The following is a 22,052-nucleotide window of genomic DNA, read 5'->3' as shown; positions in this document are numbered from 1 at the left end:
GAAGGGAAGAAGGGGCAGGAGAGATGGGTGAATGGAAACGGGGAAACCAGGGAGGAATGGGGTAGAGTGCTGTCCCATTGAGTGGATGGCAGCTAATGTCACCAGACAAAATGTGTATAAAGTGTTGAATGGGAAACTACCTTGCTCCCTAAACTTTCACCTAAACCACAATATAACGTTCAAAAACAAAAAAGGTGTTTTAAACCTCTAATAACTGGCTAAATTGAACATGCCATTACATTTCCCTTTCAGAAAGATCTTCAGCCACAGAAAAGCCCATGTATTTTATAAAACACACAGAAAGTAGCATGAGTTCAGAGAAAGTGCCATAAATATATATTAAGTTAAAAGTTCAAACGCATTTGATAACGAGGACTCTTAAGATGCAGCGTACATGCGCAGGGTGAGTTGTAAAGTTTTAGTAGTTTAACGCCTTTGGTTAATTCACTCAGACACAGTTTAGTTTTCCACAGCTCTGTACTGTACGGGAACCTGGGAGGGACTGTGCACTATTTACGGACGTGGCTTTGGTGGCACGCTGTCTAAGCCTGTCTCTGTTTCACCTTCCCTTCCTTGCTGGCTGTGACCTTGGATAAGTCCATCAGTCTCTTTGAACCTGTTTCCTGATCTATGAAATGATCACCATAATACTACTAACATCACAGGATTGTCCTGAGGATTGAGGCAATCCAGCATGGCGCGTGATAAGCACTAAATAAGTGCTAGCCATTATTATTATTATATTATATATGTTATATTGTTATAAGGTCTCTGGATGGCACAAATGGTTTGTGCTCAATTACTAACCTAAAGGTTGGCAGCTCAAACCCACCCCCAGAGGAAAGGCCTGGCAATCTGCCTCTGTAAAGGTTAGAGACAAGAAAACCCTGTGCAGAGCCGTTCTCCCCTGTAACGCATGGGGTCACCATGACTGCGAATCGACTTGATAGCAACGGATATGATTATTATATTTAAAAATAGACAAGAAGTCAAGATTTCATTCTCTCCAATCCTGAATGAAGAGAGTTTAGTGGTAAAGTTGATTTCAAAAGAAGGGAAGGGGATGGCTTTGTGTCGTTGGCTGGAACAGAACGCTATTTCAGAGGTTTCCCACTGAAAATTCAGGATATAGATATTTAATGAGCACCCTAGTTCAGAATGAAAATGATGTCAAATCGAATGAATATCTTTACCATTTATGAATATAGTAATACATTTCTCTAATTAGAATTGGACTTTGTTGACTACAAGCGGTATTTAGAAATAAGTCAGCCTTCCTTCCTCTTTCCCTGCCCACTATCCCCCTTCCTCAGCTCCCCCAACCTCCAGATATAACCTACAGCTACATAAGAAATCAGGGTCACTCTCACAAGCCATACATGTGTATAGGTGACTCATAAGGAAACAAAAGGCACTGGGCTGGGGTCAAGACCACTGCGTAAGTGCTCTGCATTTATCTTCTAAAACTTTAGTCAAGGAGAAAAAAAGGCTCCCTAACAAACAGCAGAGGAGCAGGGAACCAGCTAACACAGGAGCAGACAGAGCAGACAGTTAAAGGGATATATGCAATGAAACAACACTGTAAGGTTGTACAAGGGAGAGGGAAAAACAAGTGTTGGAGTTTAAACTCAAGGCGAAATGCCTAGCTGGTTGGTGGAGATTAGGATCTTAAAAATGCAAGAGTGAAAAAATGACAGAGGAACTTACAGATTTCCCTTTTTGAAACAGAAGTTGACTTCCGGCCAGGGTAAAATAGCGGGTTTTCCACCTTTTGATCAACTTCCATCTGACTTGCTTCTCTTTAAGTTTTCCTTCCATGAGAGGCTGGCCATCTTGATTAACGACTGTTGAAGGTAACACAGAATGATCAAGCCATTTATTGTCCATCATTTATTTGGCAAGTAATCAAAAGTCAGAATTGCACTGTGGACCAGAACCAAGGAAGCATATTTGGAAAGAGGGCTAATCAATTATGAGTTTGGTTAACCTTTTCCCTTTGGCCCCTAAAAGCAAGCACAATTCCCAATTCAATGGGAAAGTGTTGAAAGCTCTCGTCAAAATTTTCCAAAGGAATATAGTTCACAAAATGAGCATCTGGTTAGCAGCTATGAAAGTTCATCTAGACGCCCAGCTTTCTGTGCTCATCAGCGCCTTTGTTTTACGATATTCTCTTGCTCAGATTGGAATGACCAAATCGGTTAAGAACAGAGTTTGAACTTTTGGGCACAAAATATCTAGCATGCCATTAGGTTCATTTTCTACTGTTGATGTTTCCAGTAACTAGGTAAATAAAAAGTGAAATTTCCATGCTTTACGACACATGAACTGCTTAGAAATATAGCTTTAAAAGTGACCAAGTATACGGAGCTATTTGGCAGCAAAGGTCAGTGCAGCGCTCTGAATAGTATGTTTCCATGAAGCCGTAACACTCAGCAGCAAACGCCAACCTACCAGCTCCTGTGTGCCTGCTATTTCTACTCTCTGTCACACACATTCTCTCCACATTCCCATCTTCACCTCGTCAACAACTAACTTCCATATCTCAACTCAAATTTTGCTTTTTCAGGACACCTTCTCCCAGCCCCAGAGTGGCTTCCTCTGTAATATGCCACCATCACATACCGTCTGTTTTCTTTAGAGCAGGTACCACCCCTTGTAGACAGTGATTGGTGCTTTTCTGATTAATGTCCTGGTTTCCTATGCAATTGGAAATGCCACGAGGGCAAGGTCTTTGCTTTGCTCACTGGCGTATCACCAGGCATCTAAACAACAAAAAACAAACCCGAACCCACTGCGGTTCAGTCAATTCCTACTCATAGTGATCCCATAGGGCTTCCAAGGCTGTAAATCTCTACGGAAGCAGACTGCCACATCTTTCTCCCATGGAGTTGCTGGTGGTTTCGAACTGCCAACATTTCAGTTAGCAGGCAATTGCTTTTACCACTGCTCCACCAGGGCTCTTGAAGTAGTAGGCATCTAGCACCCATAAAAACCCACGGCCATCGAGTTGATTCTGACTTCTAGTGACCCTACAGGATAGGGTAGAACTGCCCCATAGGATTTCCAAGGAGTGGTTTGTGGATTCGAACTGCCAACCTTTTGATTCGCAGCAAAACTCTTAACCACTTCAACACCAGGGCTCCATCTAGGACAGTACTTGGCAAATAGTAGAGAGTCTATAAATATTTGTTGAACTAATGGATTAATTCTACATTGAAGTAGAGTGTGTATGATTACATGTAATTATAGAGTTAGATCCTTAATAATGTTAGAAGTTTGGACTGAGGAATTTCATTCCTTTTACCAACCACATAAGACTCACTCTTCTTTCAGATTCATGTGAAAGCATTTGGTTTCTGCGGGAACAGGCAATGGAAAGTTCAACTTGTAGTATGAAAAAATACACTTATGTGCATTTATGCTCAATCTTCATAGCACCCTGAATGAAATTAAGCCCACTCCATCGCTTTAAAATCTGGACAGTACCTATTTGACCATATGAACACAACCTAGTCTTCCTACTCTACCATTTGTCTGTCTCAGTGTGGGTCAAATAACTGCCTGAGACAGCAGGATTTGCCCATCTTAGCAGAGGATTTTCCGTGTAAGAATAATGTGATGTAAAGTTTTCATCGACAGAGTTCTGTTGAGGCTAGTTTGGCTTGTTTGTGTGTTTATTTATTATCTGATGAATATTCAGTTGGATGTTCTCTGAGGTCAGGGAACATCCACCCAGGGTGGATCTAAATGACTATGGAGGCCATACAATAAAAGGGTTAAGCAGACATAAAAACATAGATACTAACATACTTTGCATGTTAAGTTTGAGGAGATAGATGTCTCTTCACATAGAAATTCGTTCCCTTTTGTCTTGAAACGCATGCCTCCTTCCTGTTTCATTTCTCACTTTTGATAGAGATTTGTTGTTGTTAGCTGAGATCAAGTCAGCCCCCGACTCATGGTGACCCCACGCACGAGGGAACAAGACACTGCCCTGTCCCGTGCCGTCCTGTGACGGGCTGTGAATAGTACTGTTTTGCTCCACAGGGTTTTCTTTGGCTGATTTTCGGAAGTAGATCAGAAGGTCTTTCTTCTGATGGAGACTCAGGTACTGAGAAATAGTCTTCTACTCTAAGAAACACAACGGCACAGGTTTACAGACAAATGGCAGCTCGTTGCTGGCCTTTGCAGGGGAGACAGCCCTGAGTGGTGGGACCACGGCAGACTGGAGACACAGGCCTACCTAAGGTGGCTGGCCCTTACTCGGCTGCATGTCAAATGTCCATAGTTGCTGGGCAGCAGCAGAAATTACTATTGACGTGCGTTTTGATTTTTTGCAAGAGACATCAGGTCAGGAATAGAAAATTTTATATAAAGTCTGATTGCCATATGCCCTTTTTTTCCTGGATCCGATGCAAGCCAAAGAGAACACAGCTGAAGCCCAGATCTGGACATCGGGCCACCTGCTGTGACCTCTGGTATGATCCAGAAATCTGAAATGCATATTTGCTATCTTGTAATAGGCTTTATGGGTGTTTTGATGAATATATTTTGTTGATGTTATATTACATGTATTATTCATATAAGACGGAAGTGTGGCTGCATTTTTCATACAGCTTATGTAAGAATATGTAGCTACCACAAGTAGCTATATGTGAATCTAGAGTAAAATAGACATCATTGTCAACCCCAAATTAAGGCTAATAAGTGAAAATAAAGTAAACATCAACTGTATTGTTAGATAGTGATAAGTCCAAACCAAAAACCAAACCCATTGCTGTCAAGTCAATTCGGACTCATAGCGACCCTGCAGGACAGAGTAGAACCGCCCCATAGGGTTTCCAAGAAGTGATTGGTGGATTTGAACTGCTGACCTTTTGGTTAGCAGCCGAATGCTTAACCACTGTGTCACCAGGGCCCCAGCGATGAGTACCAAAAAACCAAACCCATTGCCTTCGAGTCGATTCCAACTCATAGCGACCCTATAGGACAGAGTAGAGCTGCCCCATAGAGTTTCCAAGGAGCACCTGGTGGATTCAAACTGCTGACCTCTTGGTTAGCAGCCGTAGCACTTAACCACTACACCACCAGGGTTTCCCCAGTGATGAGCAGGATGATGAAAATAAGAGGGGTAATGAATGAGTGACTTGGGAGGTTGGCGCATATGCATTTAAGTGGTGGGGGATAGCTCTGACATTCGAGGTGACATTTTATCTGGGGCATCAGTGATGAGAAGGGTCTCCCGTCTTCTGAAAGGCCTTACAGTGGCTGGTGCAGCACACAGCAGAGGGTGGTAAAGCAGGAACTATAGATACTTGACAACAGATATCAAGGAGACTGTTTTAGTGTTCTGCGTTGCCTTATGAGCACTACGTGATTCAGAGCGTCTTTAAAGCTGGCAACGCTCTTTCCAAATTACAATTTTCCATAAACAGAGCGGCTCCTTCCTTTGCGTGGCCTCCGCACCCTGCCGCTGCCGCAGTTAAAGCACTTTACACAGTGGGTCTCCCCACTTTTACACAGTCCTGGAGAACAGGGACAGCCTTAGCACGCTGGGCTCCCAAGGCCCAGTACAGGGTCCTGGTGGTGCAGTGGGTAAGTGTTTGGCTGCTAACCCAAAGGTTGGCAGTTTGAATCCACCAGGCGCTCCCTGGAAGCCCTATGAGGCTGTTCTTCCCTGTCCTGTAGGGTTGCTGCAAGTCGGAATTGGCTCAACTGCAACAGGTTAGGTTTTTATCTTCTTGGTTTGGTGGATCACGAAAGGCACACAGCCTATCTGGACGAGGAAAGGAAGCTGTATGGAAAGGTCCAAGGGGAGGAAAAAAGGCAAGAAAACAAGCAAACGACAATAAAAAACCCACGTCAAAAACTGGATTTAAAAACTTTCTACAACACACATTTCCCATGCTTTCTGATTAGAAAAAAAAATCGCTATTCTAATGGTAAGGTTCAAAGTTTTGCTTACGAATTCAGAAGATTTGGATTTGAGTCCTTTTAAGTACAGTTTTCGAATCAGTAAAGAAAAAAAATTAAAAAAGCCCACTTGCTCAATGGGCCTGCTGAGAGGTCAAAAGTGAAAATAAAGAAATGTACCTGAGGAGACCAGGTAAGTGGCAAAGGAGGACTTTTGTTAGAGACTCTACTTGACAGCTTGTATCGCAGTGGTTCCTGCCATGTCTCACACGTCCACGTTTACTTACAAGCACTTGAAATAGAAGTTAGGGTAGCTGTGATAATTTGAAATCAGGATTAATTTAGGTAATACTGAAGCACACAGATCCTTTTGGATCTGACACAGGCAATTAGTTGCACATATGTCTCTTCAAGGCAGACCCAAATGTTTAGTTGGAAGGGTATATATGACAAAATTTGCAAAGAGGGCTGGGCAAAATAATTGAGGGAAACACTGGAGATGTGGTGTGGATGGATGGCCTGCCCACATGCCCATAATAACCATGATGAGAGACTGGAGATAAACTCATGGAGGTTTACCAGCAAACACAAGGGTGAAGGATTTCAGAGAAATGATGCTAAGCAAGGAATTTTTGTTGTAGCCCAGTGAGAACTAACCCTGAGAGAAAAGTCCATGGAAAGGGTTTCGGCAAAGAAATTGCAGTGGAACTTGATCGTGGCTGAATGTTTGGGCCCAAATGTAGGCGTTAGAGTCAGTCTCAGAGAATTTACTACAAGCCAGGCTATCTTTAGCTTTAAAAATAGTTTTAAAAAGCCAAATAAAAGGAAGATTAAAAAAAAAATTTTTTCCCAGCTGCTATCCCATTTTTCCTGCAATTATGCTTAGCTGAGGAACACTAGGCATGCGTCTGTTTATTAAGCCTATTGCCCACTGCATGCCCTTGTGAGTGAGTAATTCTCACACGATATCACAACTTCTTCAAGGCCAAAAAAGAAGTAAATTTTTTCCTAAGGATTTGTCATATTCCTTTTGACGTGGGGGGAGACTATGAGGGCATGACCATATGTCTAAAAAAATCTTGTTTGCATGTAACACAGAGATATTTTCTCACTTGCCAATTAACAACAACACGTTACTTCATTCAGAGAACCACTATTTGGCTAGGACTCTGTCTATCAACTGGGATCCATTCCTTTCTTTAAATATTATTTGGCTGCCAAAGCTATGGCATATGACCAGAATTTTCTAGTGCAACTGGAACTCAACTGTCATGTTTATCCACCTGAAATTTTTCATAATGCTAATAGGAATATTTATGCATTGATTGTATTATTTTTGTGCCCCAAGAGTTAAGAAATATTTATGTTGATGAAAAATGAGTTTTGAAAGTGTTAATCTTACTCAGGAAACCCTGGTGGTGTAGTGGCTAAGTGCTACGGCTGCTAAGAGGCTGGCAGTTTGAATCTGCCAGACACTCCTTGGAAACTCCATGGGGCAGCTCTACTCCGTGCTATAGGGTTGCTATGAGTCGAAATCGACTCAACGGCAGTGGGTAGAATCTTACTCAGGAGCCCTGGTGGCACAGTGGTTAAGAGTTTGGCTGCTAATCAAAAGGTCAGCAGTTCAAATCCACTAACCACTCCTTGGAAACCTTATGGGGCAGTTCTACTCTGTCCTATAGGCTTGCTATGAGTCAGAATTGACTCGGCACTATGGGCTTGGCTTTTTCTTTTAAACTTACTCAACGTGAAGTGGATGAATAGAGTGAAATAATAAGAGGACAAATACCTTAAAGAGAGAAGGCTCACAACAGGAAGAGTAAACCAGGAAAGAATATTCATCTCTCCACTTGTCACCCATCCATCCATCCACTCATAGACTGGAGCACAGGCAAGCTGTGAGACACTGTGTTTGGATATGATGAGGTTACAAGACAGGAAGCATGGATTTTCCATCGTGGCAGGGAGGTACAACTACAGCTCAGCGTAGATTGGTAAGTGCCGCTGGAGAAGCACGAGCCAAGTGCTACAGAGTCAAAGGAAGGAAACTGCACTTGCAGCTGGGAGGAGGTGAAGGAGAGCTGGGCCCCCGGTGAAGCAGGAAGAAGGATATTCTAAGCAGAGGGAGAAAAGGACTGAGGTACAAGAGGGATATGTGAGAAAAATGCATGAAAAGAACTCAATTAATTAACTCAGCAGCAAATTTGCAAAACAGTTGCTTAGGGATACAGTCATAGGCTGAGGGCGGAGATGAGCCAACTCAAGGTTCCTGAGGTGTAAGATCCAGGAAAGAGCCTAGTATCAAACCAGTCATGAGGAGATCATATTGGACTTCATTTGAAAGTTTTTCTGAAGCTCTGTAGAAAGGACCTTGCTTTCCTTAAAGACCGAGGTGGGGCCTAGAGCTGGGGAGGATCCAGCCAGCACAGGCGTGAAGACTCATGAACCCCAGATGGGAGAAGCCTTAGTGTTACAAAGGTCCCGGCAGGAAAAAGAAGGCATATCCAAGAGGCGTAATTGAGGGGATTAATAAAGGGACAATTTACACAGATGTAGGCCAGCACTGGGGCATCGGTGGTTCCATGGTAGAATTCTTGTCTTCCACGCAGGAGACCTTAAATGATTCCTGGCCAATGCGCCCCATGTGTGGCTACGACCCGTCTGCCAGTGGGGGCTTGCTGTTATGCTAAACAGCTTCGCGGAGCTTCTAGATTAAGATGGGCGAGGAAGAAAGGCCTGGTGATCTGCTCCTGAAAATCAGCCCCCCCCCCCAAAAAAAAACCCTGTAGCTCACAACGGTCTGATCCACAACCAATCATGGGGACGGTGCAGGGCCTGGCAGTGTTCGCTCTGTCGTGCACAGGATTGCAGCGAGTTGAGGCTGATTCGATGGCGGCTAACAACTACAAGACAAACACCACAGTACCCTGGGGCCAGTAACAATGCAGGGCCCTTAATATCCCTTTGCCTGAAGAGGAAAGGAGAGATCCAGAGATATTTCTTTACCGACCAGTTAGGACCCAGAGGGAGACCTGTGGGGAGAGTGTTGCCTGACAGGAGCTGCGGCAGTGACAGCCGGGGGAAGCTGGGGAGTAAATAACCAGACCTCACTCTCTTCCCTCCCTCTCATCTCCTACCGCTGTCCCCAATGGTCAAATGTAACTGACAGCCAGAGGTAAGGGAGCCCATCGGTGCAGCCTGCGGGACACGGGGCTGAGTGGAGAGAAGTGGAGAAGCGCGTAGAGGGGCAAACAGAAGCAACCTAGCACAGACTATGCATCATATTGGGCAAAACTGGAATGTACTTTGTATCTGCAACTCGTCTACTTGTAGTGAGTTTGGGTCCTGAGCTTTTTTCCCACACTGTTGTAGCTTGTGCACCACAGATGTCTGGCGGTGATTGCCTTATTTTGGAAGAAGGGGAGAAGAGAAAAAAAAGGGGGTAGACCGTGGATCCAAGGTATAGAGAAAAGTCCCTTTTATCCCTTGGTTGTGGAGCTGACCGGAAATGAACAAGGACTCTTTAGTTTGAGGTGCCTCCAGTAGTTTTTTCCTCAGTTAGAAAGAGGACTTAACATTCATATAATTTTTAGTATGCAAAAGAGAGTTCCACTTTTTATTAACACCTGTCACCATTCATTCATTCTTTCATTCAAATGCATTTATTGACGACTCTCCATGTACTACACGTGTGCTCGGTGCTGGGGATACAAAGGCCCATAAGATAGTTTCAGTTCTCAGGATGACAGGCACATGCAGTAGGGGAGCTCATAAAGAGCTGACGATAGTGTACTGGGCTAGATACCAGGACAGAGCCACGTACACCAGAGAGGAGCACAGGAAGCAGGAATGCTTCCTGAGTAGATGCCGTCGGAGCTGAGTCCTCAGGGATGAGTAGCAGCATGAACGTAAAGGGAGGACGGGTGTTCAGGAAAGAAAAGAAAAAAACATGTGCAAAGGGCCAAAGCTGACAGAGTGAATGAAATGCATTCTGGGAACTACAACCCATTCTATCTGACCAGAACGTGGGTGGGACTTGGAAAGCGGAGTAGGAAAGAGGCAAGAGATGAGGCGTGAAATGCCAGGAGGGACCAACCCTAAAGGACCTTGGGCATCATGCAAAGTGGAATCTAAAGTTTTGCAATGTAACACAATGAAAAATAATTTCTGCCATACAATCCTTTTAATGTAAACAGCACAAGAGTGCAATAATTTAAGGGCTCCATCTTGTTTTAAGAAAGATTCATTGCAACTCTGAATATAAGGTTTTAATCTACTAAATTTTACTTAAACATAGCGTGCTGTATCCCATGTTTACCCATTATTATAATACATTGTAGAGGACCATACCCAAAACTTCCTTCAGTTTAGGCTGATAGTTTATGGTTGAGAGCACTGTCTTTGGAGCCAGGCCTCAGCTAAAGTCCAGAATCTGCCCCTTACCAGCTGACTGGTCTCTTGATACATTATTTAACTTCACTGAGCTTGAGTTTCCTCTTTTAGAGGAAAGTTGTACTTAACAACAGAGCCACCATGAATGGTTGTGCAGGTTGGTCACTGCACAAGGATACTTGGCCAAGGAGGTGAGTGGGGGCTGAAATCCAGACTGCATTTTGCTAATCAAGCCATGCTCCTCAACGGACTGTATTCAACAGGAATAAAGGCACACAAAAGTGCTATATATATTGGTAGTAGCCTTCCTTAACAAAGAACCTGGTACATAGTAAAGGCTCAATAAATAGTAGCTACTACCATCATCAAATACTACCATCATCAATTATTACTATTATTATTATTTTTTACCATCATCAATTATAGGGTCTCTATGAGTTGGATCGACTCAATGGCAACGGTTTGGTGTCATCATCATTAGCTTAAAGGGACCATCATCATCTTTTTATTGTGATGCTTTTCATGAAATATATACTGATGGCTCTAGGATGGGGCCCATCCACCTGCTCTCCCACCTCCAGTCAAGAATATAACGAAACTTACATGAAAGTGTTAGGAATAGTGAGAGAAGTGGGTGATTTGGAGTGCCCCTGTAAGATTCAAGGTCTGCAGGCTTTGAAGTTGTACTTTTAATAAAAGTGTAGGCATGACAGGTAATTCAGAGAGTCCCAAAAGGGAGACTGATGTTTCTGTTTTTGAATAACTTACCCATTTGTTCATCAGTACTACTATTTTAAAGTCAATCCAACGATGAGTTGGGCTGCGATTGGTAGGATTTCCCACATTACCTGTGGTGTCTCCCTTTTTCTCCCAGACTTTCTGCACAGCAGACTGTCACCTTCACGTAACAATGATTCACCGCACACCGATTTCCACCCGGATCTGAAAATCTGCATGCTGTGTGCTTTTAGGGTTATGCCATTTTTGTCATATTTGCATTGTGCATGAAAAATCGATATTTGATATTGTCCTGAGTTTAACGTGTAATATTTGAATTCTCAGATATTCCTTACCATCAGTTAAAGATAGTTCAAAAGAAGTCATACTCTGGAAGGAAAAAAAAAAAAAAAAAAAGCCATCCTGAAATACTTAGTTTTTAAGTAAGAACTGAGAAAAAGTATGTCTTTCCTTCCCTCCTTGAAATCATGGCTTCTGGGAATTACACCCCTGTATGGTCTATGGAGGAATTTCTTTGTATGTATTGAGAGTCTCAGATTTACTTCAATGCCCTTCCACGGCTTTGCTGATTTGTGTGTGTGTGCCAGTTCTAATAAAGCCAACTATGATTACAGAGGACACGCTTAAAGAGGGCAAGAAGCATTTTAAATGAGGGGTCAGAGAAGCCACATTTAGTAGACTGAGCGTCTGCGGTTCTTGAAATCACTGAGGATGGTGATGAATGGCGTGTTTCTTATGACTATCCAGGCGGTGTTTTAGAGTGCCTTAGTTCCTTACTGGTAGTGACTAAATGAGAAGGCATAATCGGCACTGATTTTGTAGCATCATACAAGATTCGGTGGGGCCAAAATAGGACAAACGAAGCGAGACAGCCCTTTGAAGACACTTCCACAGGTGACAGAGTGCTCCATTCTCCATTATTGCATACTCATCAAAACCTAGCACCCTTTCTGGGCATCTCTGACCAACCACTGTTGTACTGATCCACGAACACCTCAGAAGTATTGTTTAGAACATAGTTTTTAGAGCTACATCTCCCAAGCTGTTCTGAGAGCCATCGGCATCGGATTTACCTGCTGGCTTGTTAAAAGGCCCGTTGCAGGGTACTACTCCAGACTAACTGAGTGGGAATTTTGGGGTGGAGTGAGGAACCCTGCATATTTAACAAGGTCCCCAGGTTATTCTTATGTAGACAGAAGTTCAAGAACTCCTAGAAAGTGATTGGTATCCTCATAATAGATGACAGCAATAAGTTATATAATATACAAAACAGTAAAACTACAAAACCAACAATAGGAAGAAAATTATGAACTTTCCATAACATAATTAAAGTACAGAATGGCAGTGTAAGATCATTTTCATGCCCTTTGCTTCAGTCAATGGGATTACAGAAAAAAAAAAAAAATTCTTGGAATCAGTGTTTGTGGAATTTGGCTTATTTATTGTATCATCACTGAAAAAAATTCTAGAGGCACTTGCCAAGAAGGTAACCTGTTCAGTAGTTCTGAGCAGTAAGTGTGACCACCTTTGTGCCTTTATGGGGAGCTCTTCAAAGAAGAGTAGCCCAGACTTGCCCAGTAATGACTGACAGGGACAGATTGGAAAAGATCAGGGAGGCTGGACATGAGTGGAGACAATCCCTCAGTCCTAGAATTGACCTTTTAATAAATGTTCCACACACATTTTCCATGTTGGCTCCCCTTAGTCATCCGATTAATAAGATCTGCAGGGAGATATTACTGGCAACATCCAACCATAGGACTTTCGACAGTTTTCAACGTTGAGTGCTTTCCCACACCATCTGGGCATGCGGAGCTTGCCCTAGCTTGGGGAAAAGCAGATCTCACGTACTTGAGCTAGATCTGTGATAAAAAGGGTCAACTTATTTGGGCTGTATAAGTTGAGCACATTCTAGCCATTGTCCCATATGTCTGTACATTCTCGTGTTTTAGAACATTTTCAAGCGTTACCTACAGTGCCTTCATGGAAGTATTTAACTCAAGTTCCATCTTTTGTGGTTCAGCACTTCACCTCAGTCCTTTTGGCAACTTTAAAAATGCCCACACTGGAAACTTCACATACAACATTTATACCGCCACACTGTGTGCTTGATATGTATGTATATGTATGTCTATATGCTATATATATAACCAAAAGAACCAAACCTGCTACCTCTGAGTTGACCCGACTCAAAGCAACCCTGTAGGACAGAGTAGAACTGCCCCATAGGAGCAGCCAGTGGATTCAAACCGCTTACCTTTTTGTTAGCAGCCTGAGCTCTTAACCACTGTGCCACCAGGGCCATACACACACACACACACACACACACACACACACACACACACACGAATGTATGTATGTATAAAATACCTCATATACTCTGTTAAATAAAATGATGTTTATCATAATACTTTCAATATGAGCTTATTTAAGGAGAGACTATTACACAAAGAATATATTTATCACAAAAGATACTTTGGAAATGTCATGGAAATATGTGTCTTTTTTTCTCTTAAAATCAATCACTGTGACTTCATTAATTTTTTTTTTTTTCTCACCACTTGACATAAAAGTTTTCCTACTCAAAATTTCCTGAGAAGATATCAACTTTGGTCATTCATGCATTTGTTAAATATTTATTTAGCATCTATTTTGTGCAAGGGGCTGAGGATAGATGGGTGAGGAGACCTGCTTTACAGAGATTATACTTAAACTATTTACTGGGGGAAGAGACAATAATCAAATAATCACACATAGACAAGCAAGACTGCAGCTGCAAAAAAAATCGGTACTGGAGGAGAGAGTTGAGGAGTTTTGAGGACAAATAAAGTCAGCTTTTAGCATTAGTAGGGAGGTCTTAGAAGGCCTCCTGGGGCAGTGAACTTGAACTGCAAATGGGAGGTTAACAGCCACATTCACTAGGTGAAGAGGGGAGACAGGGCATTCCAGGCAGAGGAAACAGCATGTGGAAAAGCCCTGGGGCAGGAAGAGTGTGGTGAGCACGGGAAACTCAAAGAAGGTCCTTCTAGCCAGAACAGAGAGCAGGTAGAGGGCATGTGGGCAGACGAAGCTGGAGAGGCTGAGGAAGACCACTCCAAGTGAGTCCATGAAGGTCATGTTAAAAGTCTGATCTTTAAGTTTTTTTTTTTTTTAAGTTAAGAGCTATTGTAAGGTTTTATACAGGGGGTGGCTTTGATTTGTGCATTGAGGCTGCAGTGTGGGAGGCAGATTGGAAGGGACCAGAATAACTCAGTTAGGAGGCTACTGCCATTATTTTAGGTAAGAGGCGATGGTAGCTTGGACTAGAGTGATGGAGAGAGGGGGGCACATTTGAGAGCCATGAAGAAGGTAAATTCTACAACATTGTGTGATGAGCTGAATGGGGTGAGAGAGACGGCAGCGAGTCCCTGGCTGGTGCAACGGACTAAGTGATGTTTTGTTTACAGAGTTAGGGGATGCTGGAAGACGACCAGGTGTTTTGGGGAGGGGGGCAAGAAAGGGGCAACCATCAGTTTTGATTTAAACGAACTTAGTTTGAGGAGCCTTTGAGACAGCCAAGCTTGACGTGGGAGCTGGAAGCCTCGAGTTCAGAGGAGAGACCTGGACTGCAGATGCACCTTTCGGGGTTGTCTTATGGATGTGCTTACTGAAGTTGCAGAACTAGCGAAGACTGACTGGGGAGAGGGGTAGGTGAGAAGAAGGGTGCTCCGACAACAAATAGTTGGATAAAGGAAGATGAGCCTGGGAAGGAGGCTGACAGGGAGTGTCCAGAGAGAAGAGATAGACCAGAGGAATGTTGTGCCACAGAAGCTAAAGGAGAGAATATTTTAAAAGGAGGAATTAGTCAACAGTATTAAGGGCTGTTAAGAGGACGTAGTGTGAACAATGAGAAGTGACCAGTGCATGGTGGCTTGCAGAGCGTCAATGACCACAGACAGACTGAATGGGGTGTGGGCCAGATTAGGGGGGTTGACTCATGAGGAGAAAGAGGTGAGGAAGTGAAGAGAGTGAGCAAAGATTTTAACTCTTGGCTTTAAAGAAGAGGTGAGAGACACAGCAGTAGCTGGAGGGAAAGGAGAGAGGTCAGGTCTCTTGAGTGTGTTTAACAGACAATGAGGAGTCAGCTGGGAGAGAGAAGCTGAATATCGAAGGGAAAAAGGACACTCTCTATTATGAGATTTTTGAGAAGGTGGGAGGGATGAGGCCCAAGGCAAACTGTGACCCCTCTATGAAGACAGTTGATGATCTTTCTCTCTCAGTGGCTTCTAAAAGCACTAGTGTATCTTTTAAATAGGTGAATTTCTGGCCGAAAAAATAATTTCTCTCCTAATATATTTATAACAGGTAGATAAAAAGTAGACTGCCAGAAGAACGAAGAAGTCTGTCTTGGAAGAAGTACAGCCTGAGTGCTCCTTAGAAGCGAAGATGGTGAGACTTTGTTTCATGTACTTTGGACATGTTATCAGAAGGGACCAGTCCCTGGAGAAGGACATCATGGTTGGTAAAGTAGAGGGTCAATGAAAAGGAGGAAGTTTCTCAATGAGATGGACTGACACAGTGGCTGCAACAGTGGGCTCAAACATAGCAATGATTATGAGGATGGCGAATGACCGGGCAGTGTTTCGTTCTGTTGTACATAGGGTTGCTATGAGTTGGAAATGACTTGATGGCACCTAACAACAACAACAACAGATTACTAACAAATTATGATTACTCTGAGAAGTGATGACTAGAGGTCTTTTAAAATATATTAAGTGCTTTATTTTAAAAACCACATGAAAATTTTCTCATATGGAAAAGGACACATTTCCATTCATGGTGGTTTGTTCGTGGATAACCACAGAGTGACTAAAAATTTCCTGCAAGCACAGGGCCTATCAGACTCTTTTTCACCCTATATCAAGAAAGATTGCTGAGCCAGCAAAGGCAGGCTTAGGAATGTGCGCTGGACGAGAGCGACAGTAATCGCTGAGGTTACTGATTGTAGCTTATTTCCCATGGAGGTTCGTAAGACATCAGCAAGTTTACAATGGGCTCTGTGTGCATGTGTGTGCTGAAAATTTCTACTATAATATAAAAATTGGATTTCCACCAGGTGTTGAAACCTTGTACACAGCAACGTTTTCTTCTTACAAAAGCTGATTTTGCAAAAGATGCTATTTCAAGTTTCATTTCAGGCTTAGATTTTGTTTTAATTTTGAGAAAGTACCAGGCTTTTCTTTCTTTCTTTTTTTTTTTAAGGTCCCTGGGTGGTGCAAATGGTTTGTGTTCAACGACTAACCTGAAGGTTGGCAGTTCAAACTCGCCAAGTAGTTTTCATGGGAGAAAGGCCTGGTGATATGCTTCCATAAAGATTACAGTCAAGAAAAACCTATGGAACAGTCCACTCTGTAATGCACGGGACACCATGAGTCATAATCGACTCAATGGCAACGCGTTTTCTTTTTTTAGTTAGATTTTAAAGTGGGCTTTTGAAAATGAATTTTCTCTCCCTGTCATCCTACCATTGACGTGATTCATGCATACCCAGTCATCCATTTATTTGCCAAATTAAAAAACTACTCTGTATCAGGCCCTGGGTGGGGGCATACAAAGACGAATAATTCATTGCCTTCCTCCTCTTTCTTGTAGGGAGATTGAGGGGCAACATGCAGTATACAATATAGAAATGTGGACAGTGGACAGAAAAGACAGAGAGAAGAGGAATTTAGTCTGTGTGGGAACAGGCAGAGGAATGCCCATGCCAGAGAACACAGGACAGGAAGATGAGAGAGGAAAAAGGAAAGAGATTTCAGCAGAATAAATTATCTGAGTCGATAAGTGTGTAGTTGTTTTCTTTTATTAAGTAATTCAAAGATACCTTTGAACAAGAAGCTGGGATTCAATTTTATCTAAAAAAATACACATTCAGTAGTCACTAACAGTCCTCAGGTGGCGTAAGTGCTGTGCACTTCAACCACTGTGCCCTGGGGCCCCTATTTAAGTGGTTTGCTCTTCGTTGCTGATGGAAAGGGTGGCAACTCAGACCCACTCAGTGGCACCACAGAAGAAAAACCTGGCAATCTGCTTCTGTCAAGATTACGGCCAAGGAAGCCCTACGGAGCTCAGTTCTGCTCTGTGATACACGGCGTCGCCGGGATCTGGAATTGACTTGATGGCAATGGATGTGTTTGTCTGTTTGGTTTTTGGTAACAGTGTGTACACGTGAAAATGTGATGTTATCTTGCAGTGAGCATTGCCTTGTTTTTGGTCAGCTAAACACAACGGCTGCAGCAGTATATTGACAGGGAACTGCCAGAAATTCATGCTGGTTTCAGAAGAGGATGTGGAACCAGGGATATCATTGCTGATGTCAGATGGATCCTGGCTGAAAGCAGAGAATACCAGAAGGATGTTTACCTGTGTTTTATTGACTATGCAAAGGCATTCGACTGTGTGGATCATAACAAATTATGGATAACATTGCAAAGAATGGGAATTCCAGAACACTTAATTGTGCTCATGAGGAACCTTTACGTAGATCAAGAGGCAGTTGTTTGGACAGAACAAGGGGATACTGATTGGTTTAAAGTCAGGAAAAGTGTGCGTCAGGGTTGTATTCTTTCACCATACCTATTCAATCTGTATGCTGAGCAAATAATCCGAGCAGCTGAACTATATGAAGAAGAACGGGGCATCAGGATTGGAGGAAGACTCATTAACAACCTGCGTTATACAGATGACACAACCTTGCTTGCTGAAAGTGAAGAGGACTTAAAGCACTTACTAATGAAGATCAAAGACCACAGCCTTCAGTATGGATTACACCTCAACATAAAGAAAACAAAAATCCTCACAACTGGACCAATGAGCAACATCATGATAAATGGAGAAAAGATTGACGTTGTCAAAGATTTCATTTTACTTGGATCCACAATTAACAGCCATGGAAGCAGCAGTCAAGAAATCAAAAGACGCATTGCATTGGGTAAATCTGCCGCAAAGGACCTCTTTAAAGTGTTGAAGAGCAAAGATGTCACCCCGAAGACTAAGGTGCGCCTGACCCAAGCCATGGTATTTTCAATCACATCATATGCATGTGAAAGCTGGACGATGAATAAGGAAGACGGATGAAGAATTGACGCCTTTGAATTGTGGTGTTGACAAAGAATACTGAATATACCATGGACTGCTAAAAGAATGAACAAATCTGTCTTGGAAGAAGTACAACCAGAATGCTCCTTAGAAGCAAGAATGGCGAGACTGCGTCTTACATACTTTGGGCATGTTGTCAGGAGGGATCAGTCCCTGGAGAAGGACATCATGCTTCGCAGAGTACAGGGTCAGTGGAAAAGAGGAAGACCCTCAAGAAGGTGGATTGACACAGTGGCTGCAACAATGAGCATAACAACGATTGTAAGGATGGCTAGGACCGGGCAGTGTTTCGTTCTGTTGTGCATAGGGTTGCTATGAGTCGGAGCTGACTCGACGGCACCTAACAACAACAACAATTTAGCATATAAGACGACATTTTAGAACTTGTGGTAGGAGGAAAACCATCCTAAGACAAACCTGGCCATAGCATAAAGACAAATTTGGCTTTGTTTTGGTCATCTTCTGTGTGAAAGTTGACATGGAAATTAAATGGAAATACTTCATATTAATGAGCTCATAAGGCTGGGCTGGTCCTGAGAGCTCATTTAGTCCCTTTTCACATTGTCATCTGGAGTGGAAGGTCATCTAACCAGTGCTAAGGGTGTCCAGCAAAAGATGCCACCACAGCTGTTACCAGCCTTTTCTACTGTCTGAAGATCAAATTAGGGAGAAAAAAACCAGTGAAACCCAAGGCTGTTGAGTCAGTCCTGACTCACAGGGACCCTACAGGACAGAGTAGAGCTGCCCCATAGAGTTCCCAAGGCTGTAATCTTTATTGAAACAGGTTGCCACATCTTTCTCCCGCATAGCAGATGGTGACTTCGAACCGCTGACCTTTCAGTTAGCAGCCGAGTGCTTTAACCACTGCACCATCGTGGTTCCTCCTTACAGAGAAGGTCTTATCCTGACATCATTTTGAAACCATCTCTATTTGTCCATGTGATATAAACAGGCAGCCTGCCCTTACAACACAAATATCTGAAATCAAGTTCTAAAGAGAAATCATGATGGAAGTTTGTCTGGAAAAAAATTCTTCCACCTTCTTTTAGAACCCAAGGAGGCCACCGACTGACAATCACATTCAAATTATAAATATCGACAAGGAGTCCTGGACAAATTGGGAGAAAAATATAGAAGAGAATTCAAACTCACAAAAAAAGACCAGACTTGCTGGTCTGAGAGAGACTGGAGGAACCTCTGAGACTATGGCCCCAGAAGGCTCTGCTAACTCAGAACTGAAACCATTCCGAAGCCCACTTTTCAGACAAAGATTAGACAGGCCTATAAAACAAAAAATAACACATGTGAGGAACGTGCTTCTCAGTTCAATCAAATATATGACACTAAATGGGCAGCTCCTGTCCAAAAGCAAGACGAGAAGGCAGGAAGGGACAGGAACTGGACAAATGGACACAGGGAACCTAGGGTGGAAAGGGGGAACAGGCTGTCAAATTGTGGGGATTGCAACCAAGGTCACAAAACAATATGCATATGAATTTTTTAATGAGAAATTAATTTGAGCTGTAAACTTTCACGTAAAGCACACACACACACAAAATCTAAATATCTAGTGATGAAGAGAGAAATCACACTGGGGATTGCTCAGATTTATGGAGAAGGACACACGTGCCCAAACTGAGATGTCTCTCAGCTGCTTTTCTTAGGGTGTAAGAAGAAAGGCATCCCATGGGTCTTGAGAGATGAAAGTGAAAGTCATGACTGAGTTTGTTCTTCCTCCTCCTTTTAAGAAATGTGACTCAATAGAAAGCCAGATGTGTTCCAAGGGGGCCAGCTGACTCAGCCTTACGGTTAACACTTAACACGTGCTGTGCAGTTCCAAGACACTTGGGTGGTTGATAAAGGGATTTGGTTGGTTTTCCGGGAGTGAGCTTTGTCCTGTTTAATCTACTTGCTCAATCTCTCTCATTCTCGCGGAGTACTTGAATCTGCAATAAATACCGCAGGGCCGGTCTCTGAGGATTCTTGAGTAATTTCAGTGACTTTCTAATCTTCTACTCTGTACTTAAAAAAGTTGATATTCAGAACTGAATCAGCAATTGGAGGGACTGGAAATAGCTTCTACTGCAATCATTTTGCATGTGATGGCTTCCCACATGTTATCATACCAAAGTCCCTGCTCTTCTTTAAATGGAATAAGTCACTGGGGAGGCAGATCACTTCTAAAAAATCAGGCTCGCCTCTTGGTCTTTCAGTATATTGTAACCCGATGGAGTGATTGTCCTTGGAATTTCCAACATTCAGTATCCTCAACTTGGATTTGCTCTACAGGCTGAAATTTCAGGTTCTGGCATCAGCCTGTCTGGATTCAAATTCTGGTTTCACCACTTGGTAGTTGTGTGACCTTGGGCAAATCACTTACCCTCTCTGTGTTTTGGTTTCCTCATGTGTAAAATGGAGCCCATAATGGTGTCTGTGTCATAGAGTTGGTGTGTAGATTACATAAGAAAAATGCATGTAAAAAGTTTAGCACATAGTTGGCACGATGAATGTTAGCAATTATAAGCATTTCAGGACCTCTACACTATTCTGGAGCCCTGGTGGCACAGTATTTAAGAACTTGGCTACTAATTAAAAGGTCAGCAGTTCAAATCCTCCAGCCGCTCCTTGGAAACCCTATGGGGCAGCTCTACTCTGTCCTACAGGGTCGCTATGAGTCAGAATTGACTTGACAGCAACGGGTTTTTTTTTTTTTTTTTTTTTTGGTTTATACCATTCTAGGGGCCACTCCTCTGACTTCATCTGTACCCAACTGGATAAAAAATATTTTATTGATCAGCAGATATTACACGCCTGTGAATTTCTATGTGTTGGTGGGGGATTGGTGGAGACATAGAGACGAGACTTTTATTAAAAAGTGAGGAGAACAGGATGAGGGCCATATACCTGAGGCGACCATGTAAGCTAGCTGATTTGCAGTCACTTCTGAAGGGTTTCCCATGGGAGTCCCTGGATGGTAGAAATGGTTAACACTCTTGGCTGCTAACTCAAAGGTTGGCGATTCAAGTCCACCCACAGGCACTGGAGATTCACTACTGAAAAACCAGCCATTGAAAGCCCTGTGGAGCATAGCTGTGCTCTGACACCCTTGGGGTTGCCATGAGTCGGGGTCAACTTCATAGCAAGTGGTGGTGGTCCCTCACGTCTAACCGAAATTCTCTAATTGCCTCATGTTTTGTTCTTCATTTAGATGCCAGCAACGTTCTGGTGGGGGAAAAAAAAACATGGGAACGCTGAATGCTGGGAAGTAACCATTGTATCACTTGTCAGTCCCTTTGTAAAGAAATACCAAAAAAAATTCAGTTTCATCAGCTTTTTGAACTACGCTCCAATCCTCCTTCTTTATGCAGCTCCTCCCCGGGGCGGACAGGGCACCTGGACTCTATGGGGGCTTTGCTGGAACCCAGCACAGCGAGAAATCAGGCTCAGTCAGCGCAGGCAGGTGCTACCGTGCAGGGAAGCGGAGCCCGTGCTTTACCCGGGCTGACTCCCTCCAGGAGGAAAGGAGCACCATGGTCCATTTATCACAGGTTCCAAACTCACAGCGTAGGGTACACAGATATATCTGAGGTGCTTAACACACAGTCACAATCCCGAGACACCGTATTTCAATATTCAAGGCATATTTGACTTTGTCATTTCTAAATCTTATCCATTCCTTCATTTATTCAGTCACTCACTCAACAAGCATTTATTACATGCTAAAAACGTACAAGGTAGTGTGTTACATTTCTCCATATGTGCCCTGCGGCCCTGACTGGATTGGGAATCCTGTCACAGCACAGACATTGCTCCCTACTCATCTTGCCATTCCCAGGCCTGGGCTCTAGAAGACGCTCAACTAACGCAACAAACAC

At 43.1% G+C, this 22,052-nt stretch overlaps 1 protein-coding gene across 5 annotated transcripts in view; it reads right to left on the bottom strand.

Annotated features, from left to right (window-relative positions):
* VEPH1 (ventricular zone expressed PH domain containing 1) overlaps positions 1-22,052 on the bottom strand; it is a 275,970-nt gene that overhangs the window by 7,060 nt on the left and 246,858 nt on the right. For all 5 annotated transcript variants that reach the window (XM_049867685.1, XM_049867684.1, XM_049867686.1 and 2 more), the window contains exon 13: positions 1,708-1,844. In XM_049867685.1, coding sequence (XP_049723642.1) covers positions 1,708-1,844 — 137 coding nt within the window. The remainder of the gene's footprint in view (positions 1-1,707; positions 1,845-22,052) is intronic.

The sequence above is a fragment of the Elephas maximus genome, chromosome 23 (assembly GCF_024166365.1).
Source record: "Elephas maximus indicus isolate mEleMax1 chromosome 23, mEleMax1 primary haplotype, whole genome shotgun sequence".
NCBI lineage: Eukaryota > Metazoa > Chordata > Mammalia > Proboscidea > Elephantidae > Elephas > Elephas maximus.
The sequence above is the reverse complement of the archived record's forward strand: the minus strand, read 5'-3'. Positions and strand labels throughout refer to the sequence as shown.